This window comes from Symphodus melops (genome assembly GCF_947650265.1).
Source record: "Symphodus melops genome assembly, chromosome: 1".
In the NCBI taxonomy this organism is placed as follows: domain Eukaryota; kingdom Metazoa; phylum Chordata; class Actinopteri; order Labriformes; family Labridae; genus Symphodus; species Symphodus melops.
The window spans coordinates 15,129,555-15,143,840 of record NC_136691.1 but is presented as its reverse complement, the minus strand read 5'-3'; the positions used below and the strand labels follow the sequence as shown (position 1 = coordinate 15,143,840).

Here is a 14,286-nt window from a genome sequence, read left to right as displayed (position 1 = left end):
CTTTATTTCTTTCCCAAAGGCGTCTTTGTGGGTAATGACGTGGGGTAAATGTCGACACTTGTCGCACAAACTCTCGTGCACACCTCTTAAACCGTCTGGGGCACACGAGAAAAAAAAAAACACCACACACCACATAATACAACCTTCCACACACATGTACTTCAACAAGGAGCACTTACTCTTTGGGTGTTATTCACCAGGGATGTCTTTACCCCGCCGGTGTAACACTGTTAAGCAGCTAACGCTCCCAGCAGCCTCCTGACACGGGTTTGACATTGACGCATTATCTGAGAGAAGCGTTTCGAATTGTGGCGGAGAGGGAGGGATACAAGGAAACAGACACCAAAGGAGAAGACAGAAAGAGAGACAGAGGGAGAAAAGTGCTGTTGAGGAATCAGATTTCTACCGCTGAGCTTGTAATAAGTGGATAAGGTGACAGCCTCTCTCCTATGGCCCTGAGACAGCCGCGTGTACAGAGAATCGAATGAGATCTCCACTCTGTGAGTCCATAGGAGAAGGGGCAGAAGGGTGATATGGTGAAATTGGTTCCCACTGAGCATAAAGTGACAGTAAAAAGGATTACAGGTTTTTATAGATTTCAAGCTCCTATGGGTATCTATATGTCATGTAATTAAGCCAGTCATGAAATCATGTTCTGAAGAGGAGTCCGGCAATGTCGTTGTTTTGTTTTGTTTTGTTTTTTTTTTCACATTTAGGTGCGAACATTCTACCCTTTAAAAAATATGAACTGAAATCACTTAAGCATTGGATTCACCTTGAACGTGTTTTCTTATTTGTAGTTTTTTTTTTGATATTATTGTTACTACTGGGGAAAAAGAGAGAAAGAAAAGCGATTGTTCTTGCAGTCTGTTGTTGCAGGGGCGAAGTTTAAAGTCATGGAGGACGGTCAAAGAGAGATGAACGCACATGCAGAAAGGAGTCAGTAATGTAATCAGAAAAGGCGAGCAGGGTCTGTCAGAGTTAGTCCAGTCAAGTTTATTTGTTTAGCACATTTAAAAACAGCTTCAGCTAACCAAAGTGCTTTACAGGCAGTGAATAAAAACAGATTCAAAGAAAATGGAAATAGAAATAAAAGAGAGACAATATAAACACATAGCCTGTATACGCATTGTATACAGATACACACTCATATGTACATGTCCAAGCATAAAAAACAGATACATACCTAGAATAAAAAATAAGAATAGTGCAGCTAGAAAGCTACCACAGCGGTCGAGATACTTAGGATGATTCACCCTCCTGAAAGACTTTACTACTATATCACTGTCCGTGCTTTTAAAGCTAAACGTGCAGTATCTCACCGACTCCTCCACAAGTATTCGACTCTTCACTTAGGATTGTTTTTATTCAATGGTCAGTACAATGAAGTTTGATATATGTAACCATGCGCCTATAATCAGCGCATTTGTGGATTTGGTAACTTAATTGAATCCATCCTTTAGTGTGGTGCATTTCAGCGCAGTCAAGATTACCTTCCACATCCATTGTTGAGCTGGATTCCATTAAGTGTAACTGTTCAGGCCAAGAGAAACATGCCACACTGATCTTCACGTTATCATACCAATAACAACAACAAGACAAAGGAAACGTGTTGATGGAGGTGTCAGAGCTGGGAAACTGGGCTGTTGGTTGGACTATCTTGGCTCAAGTTGAGGCTGTGAATCACTGTTTTTTCCCTTGACTTAAGCCAAGCTAAGTAAGAAAAACCTTTTAAGTTCTGATCTGTTTGCAGCTGATAAGTTGTAAACTTAAGGGTTATGAATGTGTGCGTGTGTTTATTCAATATCACTTCTAACTTTCTTTTAATGCATTATTAATACTCCTAAACACTGGGATCCAAAAGCAGTGTACCCCATAAATAAATCAGAGATCTGCTGACTTCCAGCCAGCTCCTTTGAGAGGCTGAATGTTTGTGTTTAACACACACTCTTTACCCAAGAAGCTGGTTTTTAATGTGAAAAGTGTAAACATCAACAGAGTTTGTAATGCTCAGTGCCGATCCCTTTGGACAAGCCTAACTCAGCACAATCTTCCGTAGAGGACTGTGAGACAAAATGCCATGAATTAAAATATCAAGTCAGCCACTTTAGTTAACAGCTTTATATTTATCTTACTAATATTGCCTCATTTGTCTGAAAAGAGATGTAACATCTGGCTGTAATGGAGCCATCGTCGGCTAAGCAGCAACTCTTTGAAACAGAATAACCATTTTCTTCTGGAATATTTTTCAAGCTGTTTGTCTTTGTTTATAAGACATTATTAGAACGTTATATTCACTTCTCTGTGCTCATCTTTGCTTATGCTTTCTCCCCACCGTTCAGCTGGAGTCAGGTGTCCCTTTGCCCAGCCCCATGGAGCTGATGGGGAAGATCTTAGTGAAGAACAAGAAGAAACACCACAAGACAAACGGAAGCACCAAGAAAAAATTGTCTGAGCAGGTTTCCAACACCTGCAGCGACTCATCCAGCATGTGTGAGCCGTCCTCTCCTAGTGCAGGTAACAGCACACAAACACAAACAGAGCCATAACAGAGCGTTACACTCGAACTGCTGAGTTATTATGTTTCAATGCAAAACAGCCTAGACGCTATGTCCGTCCGTGATGTTATGGACCGGCATCTTTAGGCTATCCAGAAGCTGAATCAGTGGAGCGAAACACAGCAATTGTTTATCATTCATCATTTTCATGGCCCTCTTCATCAGCTGAAGGTATTATTGGCTGTTACACACTCTCTCTGTCAGGCAGACACACTGGGGCATCCTAAACACATGCCGGTACTGGCCTTCAGTGTATTGGTATGTGTGCATGCAGCTGTGTTTGACTTAATTCATAACTGTCTGGTGACCGTATACGCCTGAATTTATGGATTTTGATATTTTCACAGCTGCTCCTTCGTTTTTTAGTTTTCCCTGATCAGTCATGTATGCAAGGGAGTTGGCTGCTTCCGCATGTGCTGTTTTGTGTTTCTGTGTTTGGATGTTCTAAGTTTTTGCTCTTTGTACATTATATGTCAAAGAATTTAAGTCCATACATAACATATCAACAGGATGTAAATAGTAATACAACTTGCAATCTATCATCTTTGGTTTCCTCTGAGTTGGCGCAGAAAACTCCACTCTTACTGGAACACACACTGCCCCCTGCTGTAAGAAAATAATAAGCACAAGTCTTTAAGTTTAACAGTCAGGGAATCATTCAATTCATGCACTTTGAGACAATAATACTCATCATTGTATTTTGGATTTTTTTTATGTAGAGTGCAATGCCAACTGTTATGTCCCTTTCTTAAGATGCGTAATCTCAAGTTTGAGATCTGGCCATCCAAAATAACCTGCAAACAGAACATGATCACACAGCGCTAAGCCTGACAATTAGTTCTTTAATCAGACCTTTGTTAAATATGGCTTCAGATAACACAGTGTCCCCCATTTAATACAAACAGATGAAATCAGAGTGATTATGATAGCTTTTAGAATAAGTTACTGCTCTCATCATAACATTGTATTGGAAAAGTTAGCAGGGCACATCGTCATGTGAGGCATTTGGTTTTATGTATTTATTCATTTCTGAAACCGTACTTGACAAACACACCTTCATTTATTCTGTCTTTACTGAAAAGCGGTCGCATAGTTAACACTCAACATGTTGTAGTGGCCGACTGATGCTCAAAATCTAAAGAGGCAAACACTTCACTTGGAATGAACGTTTTTACGTTCTCTGCTGCTTTCACATGAAACACTTTGAAACAGACAAACTTCTCACACTGTTTAACTCTGTGTTATAAAAACAACTCTGCCTTTACGCGTCAGGGTTTGTGATGTGTTGATTGCAAGTCTTTGTATTTATTGTGTTTGAATATTATTTGGGGGTTTTAGGGCATGCCCTCAATGATTCTTTAATACTCATGTAAAGGTTACATTTATTACTTTGTGCAGTTTTTATTTGCCTTTATTGATCGGATCGCTGTAGAAAAACAGGAAATATTGGTGGGGAGGGACATGCCTCAGGATTAGTAGTCAAACCTCAAACCATGGTGACGAGGACTGTCGCCTCTTTTCATGGGACCTCTGCTCTACCAACTGAGCTAAACCAGCACTAAACGTGAAAAATAATGTGTGATATGACGTCTTAGTTAAAAAAAAAAATTCCCCCAAACAACATAGGCACTTTATTGTCATGTATAAAAGAACGCAACGCAACGTCCAGAGGAGTGTGAGTAAAACTCTGCAGATCTGTCTGACGGGCTGTGTACATGATCAATAAGCTGCAGTCATTCAAGGAGTTAAGGAAGCTTCTACAACCTTAAAGCAAAAACTGAAGATGGCCTTTACTCTCTTACACTCATGTAGTTTTAGAACAGAGACCATTTAATCAAGTATTTTGTACGCCGCTTGACCAGAAAAGACAAAAAGGTGCTGGATAGTATTATCAAGCCCATAACAGAGTCATCCTGCTTCAATGAGACTGATATGACCAAATGTTCTTTATAGTGACAGATTAAACACATCAAATGAACCTAATTGTCTTGTTAACTAGGATGACCATGTTATATCCAGGCATGTAGGTTTGTTTGTAACACGTCTGTTTTATTCTCACACAGGTTCAACCAAAGAGGAGATGGCAGACCCCTCGCAGCCGTCTGAAGGTGCTGAACTCAGCCTGAGGCCGCAGGGCCGAAAGTCTATTGGTGAGTCATTCATAGCACATGCCCTCTGATTCTGAGAGAAATCGTTAGCGGTCCTCTCATCAGGCTGCAGAAGCTGCAGGTCAGTTTGACCATTACAAAGCTGAAATGAATCTCCTTAGTCAGTCTGACTTCAGATTGAGGAGTGTGATATCTTCAGTAGATCTCTCATTATGAGAGCAGAAGTGCTGGCTCTAATTAAACGATATTCAAATTCATTTCCTCATTCCATGACCTCTGTGGGTTGGATATTGTCAGTGTTTGCTGTGTTTGTGTCCCTGATTTGGTTATGGAGGCCACAGATCCTAGATAAATATGTGTTAAAAAAAACAAAAAAAAATGCAAAAATCCAAGGTTGATTTTTGCATAGAGTCTGTGCTATCATTCATTCGAAGAACACGCATGCTGTTCTTTGTTTTCCTTTTGTTTATCATTAAACATAATGTGACTCTTGTTTCAGGTGAAGTAGAAGCAGAGAGTGAGGATGAAGATGATGATGATGACGACTGTAAAAAAGGCTCAATGGATGAGGTGTGTATCAAGAAATTCCGATTCAGCTGCCAGAAAAAAATACCAGAAATGATAGAGAAAGGTAATAATAGAGGTCATTGTAGTGTTTACATGTCGTGTGATAAGGCTGCCCTCCAGTGTCAATTTTGGGTAATGCATATTAATTCTACTGATCTGTCTCCAAACTTCTGATAAAAGAGCTTCTGAGGTTGTTTGGAGCATTTAAAGCAAAGGAAACGTTGTCCACGTTGTTTATATGCAGTATAACATAACTTCTGGTAAAATGTTGTTCTGTATTTTATTTTGATGTTTGCTTTGTCTGTGTGTTTTTTCATGTACAGGGTACAGCAGGCAGTGAGGCGTTTGCCACAGAGGAAATGTCCAACTTAGTCATCTACATCCAGCCCGTCAAATTCAACAGCTTCGAGGGATCCAAAAGTATGTACACAATGTTTGAGAAATGAGTTGTGCTTTGGGATAACATAATTCAAACATAAATGAAAGGAGCGTTTTCTTAACATGTTGAAAAAGACATCTCAATCCCTCCACTGATGATTGGATCACTGTGATCATCTTTTGATGATCTTTGCCCACAGAGATCAATCGCAGCTACCAGATGTCATCCTTCGTGGAGACTAAAGCGTTGGAGCAGCTGACTAAATCTCCTGTAGAGTTTGTGGAGTATCCTTCTTACTTTGACCGAAGCGTGCAGTTTGTATTTCCAAATATATCTTACAACCGTTGCCTCTAAATTGCCCAGTTGTTTAGCTTCAGTGTGAATTGCATATAGTGTAGTGTATAATATCTTATTGTGTTTTTATATGAATTCAGTTCTCTTTAATCTTCCGTTCCCTGAAAGTAATAATGAGAGAATCCTGATTTACGTTTAACTTTGCTCAAGTTCATTTCTGTATTGTTGTTTTTAATGAAAGTCACAATCCATGAAGAACAAGGAGTTAGTGGTAGAAGTGGTATCTCTGTCAGTTATACATTGTAATACAGGTCATGCAGCATTGTCCTTCACTAGCTCTTTTCAGATACAACAAACTGCAGCTGAGCAGGATCTACCCGAAAGGCACTCGAGTGGATTCATCCAACTACAACCCGCAGCTCTTCTGGAACGCCGGATGTCAGCTTGTGGCGCTCAACTTCCAAACCATCGGTGAGGAAGCAGAGGCAAAGAAATCCCTTTGACATTTTCGTACTTTTGGAAAATCTGTCTTTCTTTCACACATAGAACATGTGTCAATCATTCTTCTCTGATTTAACACCTGCATATTTTTTTCCACAGCTAACTGATTAAGATAAAAACCTTTTTATTCTAATTTTCCTGATTGGTGGATACCTGTAGAATACACCATGCAGTTTAAAGTTCAGATTTATTTTTGCGATTGTTAACGTTTGTATTTTTTGTAATTTCTACACAGATTTGTCCATGCAGTTAAACCTGGGCATGTACGAGTACAACGGGAAATGTGGCTACAGACTCAAACCAGAGTTTATGAGGCGGCCCGACAAACACTTTGATCCTTTCACTGAGAGCACAGTGGATGGGATAGTAGCCAATACACTGTCTGTTAAGGTTTGTTTATGTTGTCCATGTAGCACTCTTTCTCTTTCTGTCTGGTTTTGAGCATGTGATATTTGACTGACTTTCATTTCCTCTCCTTCCAGATCATCTCAGGCCAGTTCCTGTCTGATAAGAAAGTCGGCACGTACGTGGAGATCGACATGTTTGGCTTACCTGTGGACACAAAGAGGAAAGCGTTCAAGACCAAGACATCTCAAGGGAACGCCATCAATCCTGTCTGGGAAGAAGAGGCCATTGTCTTCAAGAAGGTCAGATCCTGTCTGTGCAGACACAGTGGAACTGAAAGAGTATCATCTGAACTCTTCAGTTACCATGGAGACAAAGTGATGATAAGTTCACTACTTCTCCAACCTGTAGACAGGAAGAAGGATTGTTTGCTCTCTCCTGAGAGCTCATCAAAGATACATGAATAAAAACAAAAATATAAAACAGAAAAATGTCTTTGGCAACATATGGAGTGTAGAGGGTAATACTTTTGTACTTATTATCTGCATTCATATTTTTATTTGATGTGCTGTTCACAGGTTGTTCTTCCCACCCTTGCATCTCTAAGGATAGCTGTGTTTGAAGAAGGAGGAAAGTTTATCGGCCATCGTATCATTCCTGTGTCAGCTATCCGTCCAGGTAAAAAGAAAACAGCTTCAACACGGCCAATCATTTATTTTTTATCTCCCACGTCAGCTCCTTTGATAAATTCAGGTCAGTTCGTTTTTTGCAACCCCAGTGTACAAGCGTTCCACCTTGCTTTATTTTAAATGTCCATCATTTTTGTATTATATAAAAGTTTGTAAGGGAGCGTGCAGTGAATCCCTTTGTCTGCTAGAGGGGACACACTGCACAAAACCAAGATGCACTGCCTATCTCTGCCACTTACTTTGTCTTGATTTGATAAGTCTTATCAATATTAACTACACTCCAAAGGGTTCATTTACTTCAAAGTATACCACCACTTTCTTTACATGGATGGTTTTGAAATAATGGTGGAGAAAAACTGTTAGAAAGTGGCGCTGCCCTCCTGGTCTGCACCGAGTGTTACTCCCAGGGCATTCTGGGATAGATTGCAGTGTGAACCAAATAGGCAGCACCACTCTCTAACAGTTGTTCTCCCTTATTATGTCAAAATCATGCATTTAATGGAAATGGTGGAGTACTGTTAAGTAGGTAAAACTTACAGAGAGCAGTTATTATTCGTAGTACTCCTCTTTTCAGTGAGCAGCTAAAGCTGCTGGGTAGTGTGTCTCTATGCGTTTTGGAAAAGTGCAGTTTGTCAGCATCCTACTCGAAAGAATCCGTGTCAATTCATTTGATTTTTTAGCTCGTTGAAGTCATCAAAATAAGTTTCAGTCGGTTTCATAACCAGCTTAAATCTCCTCACAGGAACCTTGAGTTTGATGATTCACTTTCTCATACAGAGAAGCTTGTGTATGAGCATTAAAAGCATCAGAAATCGAAGATGTGTTGCAAATGCTTTCATTTTTTGTGTGTAATTTGGATACTTTTTTTAAAATCTGAGTTGAAAAGATGAGTAACTACATTTCTTACTTCATTCCCGCAGGTTATCACTACATCAGTCTAAGGAATGAGAAGAACCAGTCCCTGACGTTGCCTGCTCTGTTTGTCTATGTAGAAGTGAAGGACTATGTGCCAGACACATTTGCAGGTGAGTCAGGTGAAATGAATCAAACCAAAAGTAAAATCTTTCATCCACAAAACTCTGCAGTGTAATAGTCACGCACAGTAACAAAAAGGCTTTTTTTGCTGTCCCTCAGACGTCATTGAAGCCTTGTCCAATCCAATCCGCTATGTCAATCTGATGGAGCAGAGAGCCAATCAGCTGGCTGCTCTCACGTTGGAGGAAGGAGGAGAAGAGGAAGGCGACAAAGAGGTATCTGTGTGTGTGTGTGTGTGTGTGTGTGCGTGTGTGTGTGCGTGTGTGTGTGTGTGTGTGTGTGTGTGTGTGTGTGTGTGTGTGTTGTGTGTGTGTGTGTGTGTGTGCGTGTGTGTGTGTGTGTGCGTGTGTGTGTGTGTGTGTGTGTGTGTGCTTAAGCTCATGCTCTTCTCCCCATTACATATGCAAGGCATCCCGTGTGTGTGCATGCTGTGCTTTGTGTGTACATGTTCTCATTTGAATGATCCATCAAAACATATGGGAGGAAGAAGAAAGAAAGCTTGTAGGGAGAGACAAATATCTTACTTCATTTTCTCTTGACTGACTGAAATGACACAATGGTCAACAACAAGTATTTGTTTTGATCATATCAGTGTGCCAGACTGCCAGTCCTTTAAATGTTCTGCAATTCGACAATTGACTTAGCAGACGCTTTTATCTAAAGCGACCGTACATCAGAGAGCCTGTACAACACAAGCAAGAGTCTAGAAAAAAGGAAAATGTGTCAGTAAGTGCAAACAATCATCTTGGAGTCAGATTGGACACACAGATGCTGACAGGCAAAGATAGATAGATAGATAGATAGATAGATAGATAGATAGATAGATAGATAGATAGATAGATAGATAGATAGATAGATAGATAGATAGATAGATAGATAGATAGATAGATAGATAGATAGATAGATAGATAGATAGATAGATAGATAGATAGATAGATAGATAGATAGATAGATAGATACTTTATTGATCCAAATTCAAGTACTGAATGTGCGGCCACTCGTGTCGGCGCACAGGTGAGCACAACATTGACAGCAGTGTAGAAACCATCTCAAGTCAGTATTATCATTAGTGTCATCTACCGAGACCGTGTTGATGTTACTTCTTGTCTCTTTACTTTAAGAAAAGTTTTCTGTAAAATAAATCTCACCCAGGTTGTATCACTCACTGTGTATACTGTGTTTCATTTGTGTTGTCTGACACCTAATCCATTGATGCTGTTACAAGCATAGAAATACTGTATAGAAATAATCAGTCTTGTTGTGGATGCTCTGGTCATTAAGAGATGTAACTATTGTTGTCAGTCTGGTACATAACCAACTCAAAAGTCTTCATAGAACCATTCAGGCTCTCATATCATTTTGTTGGTCTTTAAGGTAGTTTGTGGAGATCTGCTATCACCGCTTAAAACTCAGCACTTTTCACATTGTGCACAAGTATTCACTGACCGGCTATGGAGATCAATGTAATTCAAAGGAAGTCAGCCAACTTTTCTGAAATGAAACTACAGTTGGCATATCACAAGCTTTATTTGTTCAGATAAACTAAATGGTATGTATTCTGAAGACTTGTAGCAAGCCCTGGCTGCTTTAGAGAACATGACCTTTTCCTCTTTTTTTTTTTTTTTTTTTTTTTTTTCCAAGTGACTATTACAGGAAATATTTCACACTAATCAGGAAGCTGCATTACAACAATAACAGGAGACTGGTGAGCTTTTCAGAAACTAAAAGTTTCCAAAGAATAATGTTGGTGCAATGCAAGAAGACCTAGACAAAGGGTAGATATCAGAGAGAGATGTGAACAATAATTTGTATGACTAAAGTTGAAATATATGTAAGACGAGAGACGAGGCAGGACAGCAGGTTATCTGAGGAGATGAGAAGAAGGGGGGCTGGAGAAAAGGGCTGTTCTGGAGGGGTGTCTTTTATCTGATTTGTCGGCTGATAGGATTACCCTGGAGGATGGCAGGCAGAGGGCTGTTTCATGCTGTGACCATGGCAACAGTCAGAGCAAGTGGCTGAGCATCGAAAGGCTTGGACCAGTGTGAGGAGTTGAATGCAGAGCGGGAGAGAGAGTGGAGAGAGAAATGAGAAAGTCTGGCTGGAGCACAGATTATTTGAAAATTGTGTTCAAACTTGGGAGATAAGAGCATATAGGCAGAGATTTGTCTGAGTCTAGGGGGAAATTAAGATCTGCAGAGGCTCGGCACTGGAAGCAATGTTGAGAATTGGTTACCAAAGCTATGTCTACAAACTATCCTGCAGGACACAGGTACAACAAGAGGCATCTCAAAATTAAACAGCATAACTCCACAAGGATTTTTAACTGCAAACATTTTTTTGTCATTTATTTATTTAGCTAATCTGTCATCCCTTTAATGTATTTTGTTCGACATAAAACAAGACATGTAGTTAGCGTTGTATTTTAGTGAACCAACGAAAATTTGACTTTAACATTCCCTCAAATTTTAGAAGCTCAAATGGGTGACAATCTAATATTTCTAATATATAGAGTAGCCGTATTTCACTATGCTTGGACTGGATCATGAAATGTTTCATGTGATGTTCAGGTGGAGGCAGGAGGTGATGCACCCTCAGAATCTAAGGTGGACCAGCGAGTAGTACTGCCTGCTGAAAATGGACTGAGCCACACACCCATCATCGCCCCGAAACCCCCTTCACTGGGAGGCCATCAGCCCCAGTCTGCAGGTAATACCTCAGGTATTCATTTTCTTCAATAGAATTTTATTGAACTTATTCTCAGATTTTGCTTTTTTTATTGAGTAATCTTCTATCCTCTATTTTGTTACAACAAAATATGATGAATTTCTTAGAAAATGTTCAAATATTTTTTTTTAATTGCATATCTTTATCATTAACTGTGTTGGTAACTGGCAACTCATCTTGTGAATTTGTTAAACCAGGCTCGTTGAAACCATCAGTGAAGACTGAAGATATTATTCAGAGTGTCCTCACTGGTAAGAATATGTTTTAAACATCCTAACGTAGTTTGTTGTCTGCGGTTATTACAGAGACCCAGACTGACTGCTTCCCGAGATCATGCACATGAGTGTTATTGTCATGAGTTTGAGTCAGGTCAAGTCAACTTGAGTTTGAGTTAAAACAAGTTCAAAACTGTGCTGGAGTCAGCTGCATTTCCAAACGTAGACTGAAAGTGGAAAGCAGGATTTTAAATGTATGGAACAAAAGGAGAATGAGGTCATCAAGAATTGTCATTAAAAGTTTGCAGAGTGGGAAAGCTGGTTAACCTTCTTGTTAGATGTTCACTAAAAAGGCTGTCTCACTTCTGGAAATATGTTAAGATTCAAATGCGAATGCATCCATGAGACGTGAAATTATCCTCTTTTTTTCTCAGATGAGAACATAATTATGCTTAATACATGAGTAGAGTTAAATATTTGGCATATGCAGGTTTATGTTACCAGTGCAACTGTTGTTTCTACTCCAACTGCTTCAAATTAAGAAGCTGATTCTCACCAACATAAATGGTCAGTCTCAGTGTTTTATCACTGTTAGACTCTTTAATTTATTCAAATGACTTTTCCAGCAAAAAGTTTGAGGCATGGGGAATCTAAAAAAAGGTACATGTTAGGGAATCATATCTGGAAAAGACTATCTCTGTATGAAAACTATGCAGGGAAACATACTCCTGTGTCAGCAATATTACATGAATGAATTGAAGTAATTGTCTTTGTCTATATATTCAGAATGTTTGTCAGGATATGTATCCCTATGCAAAATGAGAAAAAAAGGCTTATGAAATAATGATCATAACTTAATAAGTTGCCGTTGGTGCTCCCTTGTCTTTAGAACTAGAGGCTCAGACAGTGGAGGAGCTGAAACAACAGAAGGGCTTTGTCAGAGAGCAGAGGAAGCAGTACAAGGAGATGAAGGAGCTCGTTCGAAAACACCATCGCAAGACCAGCGAGCTGATCAAAGAGCACACGGCTCGAGTCTCTGAGCTACAGAGCCAGCATCAGCGCCGGCGCTCGGCCCTGCAGAAGAGCCACAAACGAGACGGTAAGAAAAGGTAGGTAGCCCTCCTCTTTTCTGATACTAATCGTGCTTCTATTTTTTTCATTTTATTTTCTACTCTGTACCCTTGAGTTCTTTACCCTTTGTAAAGTGTTGTGTGCACATGTCACAGCAAAGAAGCCAGCAGCGAAAAAAATACCTGTTTTCCTCTTTCCTTTATTTTTACCTCATTGAGGAAGGACAGGGCTCGCACATTTTCTCTATCAACACCTTTAAGAACACAAACACTCACAATCATTGTCACTGTTAGATTGCTTTAAAACAAACATCAGGGGGCATGCTTTACCCTGGGCAGAAATATGAAAAGGCTGGGCTTTGTGTTGAAGAAGAAAGGCTACCTTTGAGTCTCAGGGACTCATTCAGGGCCCTTAGCTACATAGATTAGAAACCTCTCAGGTTGTTTTGGGCATTACATAAGACATGGTACAAAATACATGATTGTCCTAAAATTAAAAGTAAATTAAGTCAATGGTTGTAACAGCAGTTGCTAAAAATCCCTGATAACCAGCAGATGCCAATCCCTTGCTCTGTATGCAAATGAAAAAGGACGTCTTTGATTAAAAAAAAAAGAAGGAGGTATCTAAAGTTTTGGACATTTTTTTCTGTCTGCGTGTCTTTGTTTCTGTGTGCATAAAGTCGGTCGGAGCACTCTCTGTCGACCTTGGACCAGGAGCTGTGTGACCTGGAGCAGGAGTGTAGTCAGAGGCTTGCAGAGCTGAAGGAGCAGCAGCAGCAACAACTCCTCACACTTCGCCAGGAGCAGTACTACAGCGAGAAGTACCAGAAACGAGAACACATCAAACAGGTACTCACAAAGGCACAGCCGGTAAATGGATGTCTGCTTTAGATAAAAGTTGCTGGATTGCTGCAAATTTGTCTCATACTACGTTTGTTTCACCTTACTGTCCTTATTTACTGGTGCTACTGTCAATATAGAGAAAACACAACATAATCTCTGTTCATCTCTTAGCTGTCTGTTTACATCTATTGCTCTTGTAGTATAGCTCATATTTGACTTGGTTGTACTTGCGTCCATCATTTATTATAAACTTCAAAATGTGGAATTGTTAGGCATGAAAGCTTGATTTGGTTCAATGGCTCAATGAGTATTAAGCTTATGGTCATTAATGCTTGAAGATTCCAGAAATCATTTAGTAAGAGGGGCATGTAAAAATGCATGGTGGACAAGCAGACTGTACTACAACGGGTTTGACTTGAAATGGTCGTAGGAGACAAAGTAACAAAGTTCTGCATAGGAGTTAAATAAAAATATATGAAGTTTGTATCTAATATGGAATATGCATGTTCTGTGCCTAGCCCCATAACAACACCTTTCACATTATAACCTTCTTTATAAAGCTTTACAAGTAGATGGTTTGTTTTTGATTTGAACTTAAAAAGCATTCATTACATACTGAGAGGTTTCCCAGTTTCAACCTGTTCAGTGTCATTCTTAAACACACAGCAGAGCGGACAAAGAAACTAAACGGGCTCACAGAGGACTTGCAGGCGCTCTTTAAATCCAATGATGATCCAGGGACGCTTAAACAGAATTAAATGTTATTGGGTGTGCACTACTTAGCACTCATTTTTTGTTGAATCAGGTTGGTTAAGAACCTATTTTTCAAGGAAGAACTGGCATGGACGGTCGGCAGCGATAACACAAGGTTAAAGCCAGAGGCACAAAGGGAAATAAAACCCTCACATGGATATATCAACAATGGAAACTTTAACCAGTACATGTTTTTCTTTAATGA

General features: G+C 39.7%; 1 protein-coding gene across 4 annotated transcripts in view; it reads left to right on the top strand.

Annotated features, from left to right (window-relative positions):
• The window catches only part of plcb1l (phospholipase C beta 1-like), a 114,208-nt gene that overhangs the window by 83,814 nt on the left and 16,108 nt on the right, over positions 1 to 14,286 (top strand). For 2 of the 4 annotated variants that reach the window (XM_079370573.1, XM_079370575.1), the window contains exons 14-28: positions 2,343 to 2,517; positions 4,622 to 4,708; positions 5,166 to 5,236; positions 5,557 to 5,653; positions 5,812 to 5,896; positions 6,253 to 6,377; positions 6,643 to 6,797; positions 6,890 to 7,054; positions 7,331 to 7,430; positions 8,362 to 8,466; positions 8,576 to 8,691; positions 11,044 to 11,194; positions 11,398 to 11,451; positions 12,305 to 12,524; positions 13,166 to 13,334. In XM_079370573.1, coding sequence (XP_079226699.1) covers positions 2,343 to 2,517; positions 4,622 to 4,708; positions 5,166 to 5,236; positions 5,557 to 5,653; positions 5,812 to 5,896; positions 6,253 to 6,377; positions 6,643 to 6,797; positions 6,890 to 7,054; positions 7,331 to 7,430; positions 8,362 to 8,466; positions 8,576 to 8,691; positions 11,044 to 11,194; positions 11,398 to 11,451; positions 12,305 to 12,524; positions 13,166 to 13,334 — 1,875 coding nt within the window. The remainder of the gene's footprint in view (positions 1 to 2,342; positions 2,518 to 4,621; positions 4,709 to 5,165; positions 5,237 to 5,556; positions 5,654 to 5,811; positions 5,897 to 6,252; positions 6,378 to 6,642; positions 6,798 to 6,889; positions 7,055 to 7,330; positions 7,431 to 8,361; positions 8,467 to 8,575; positions 8,692 to 11,043; positions 11,195 to 11,397; positions 11,452 to 12,304; positions 12,525 to 13,165; positions 13,335 to 14,286) is intronic. The other 2 variants (XR_013781414.1, XM_079370574.1) reach the window with 2 other exon arrangements.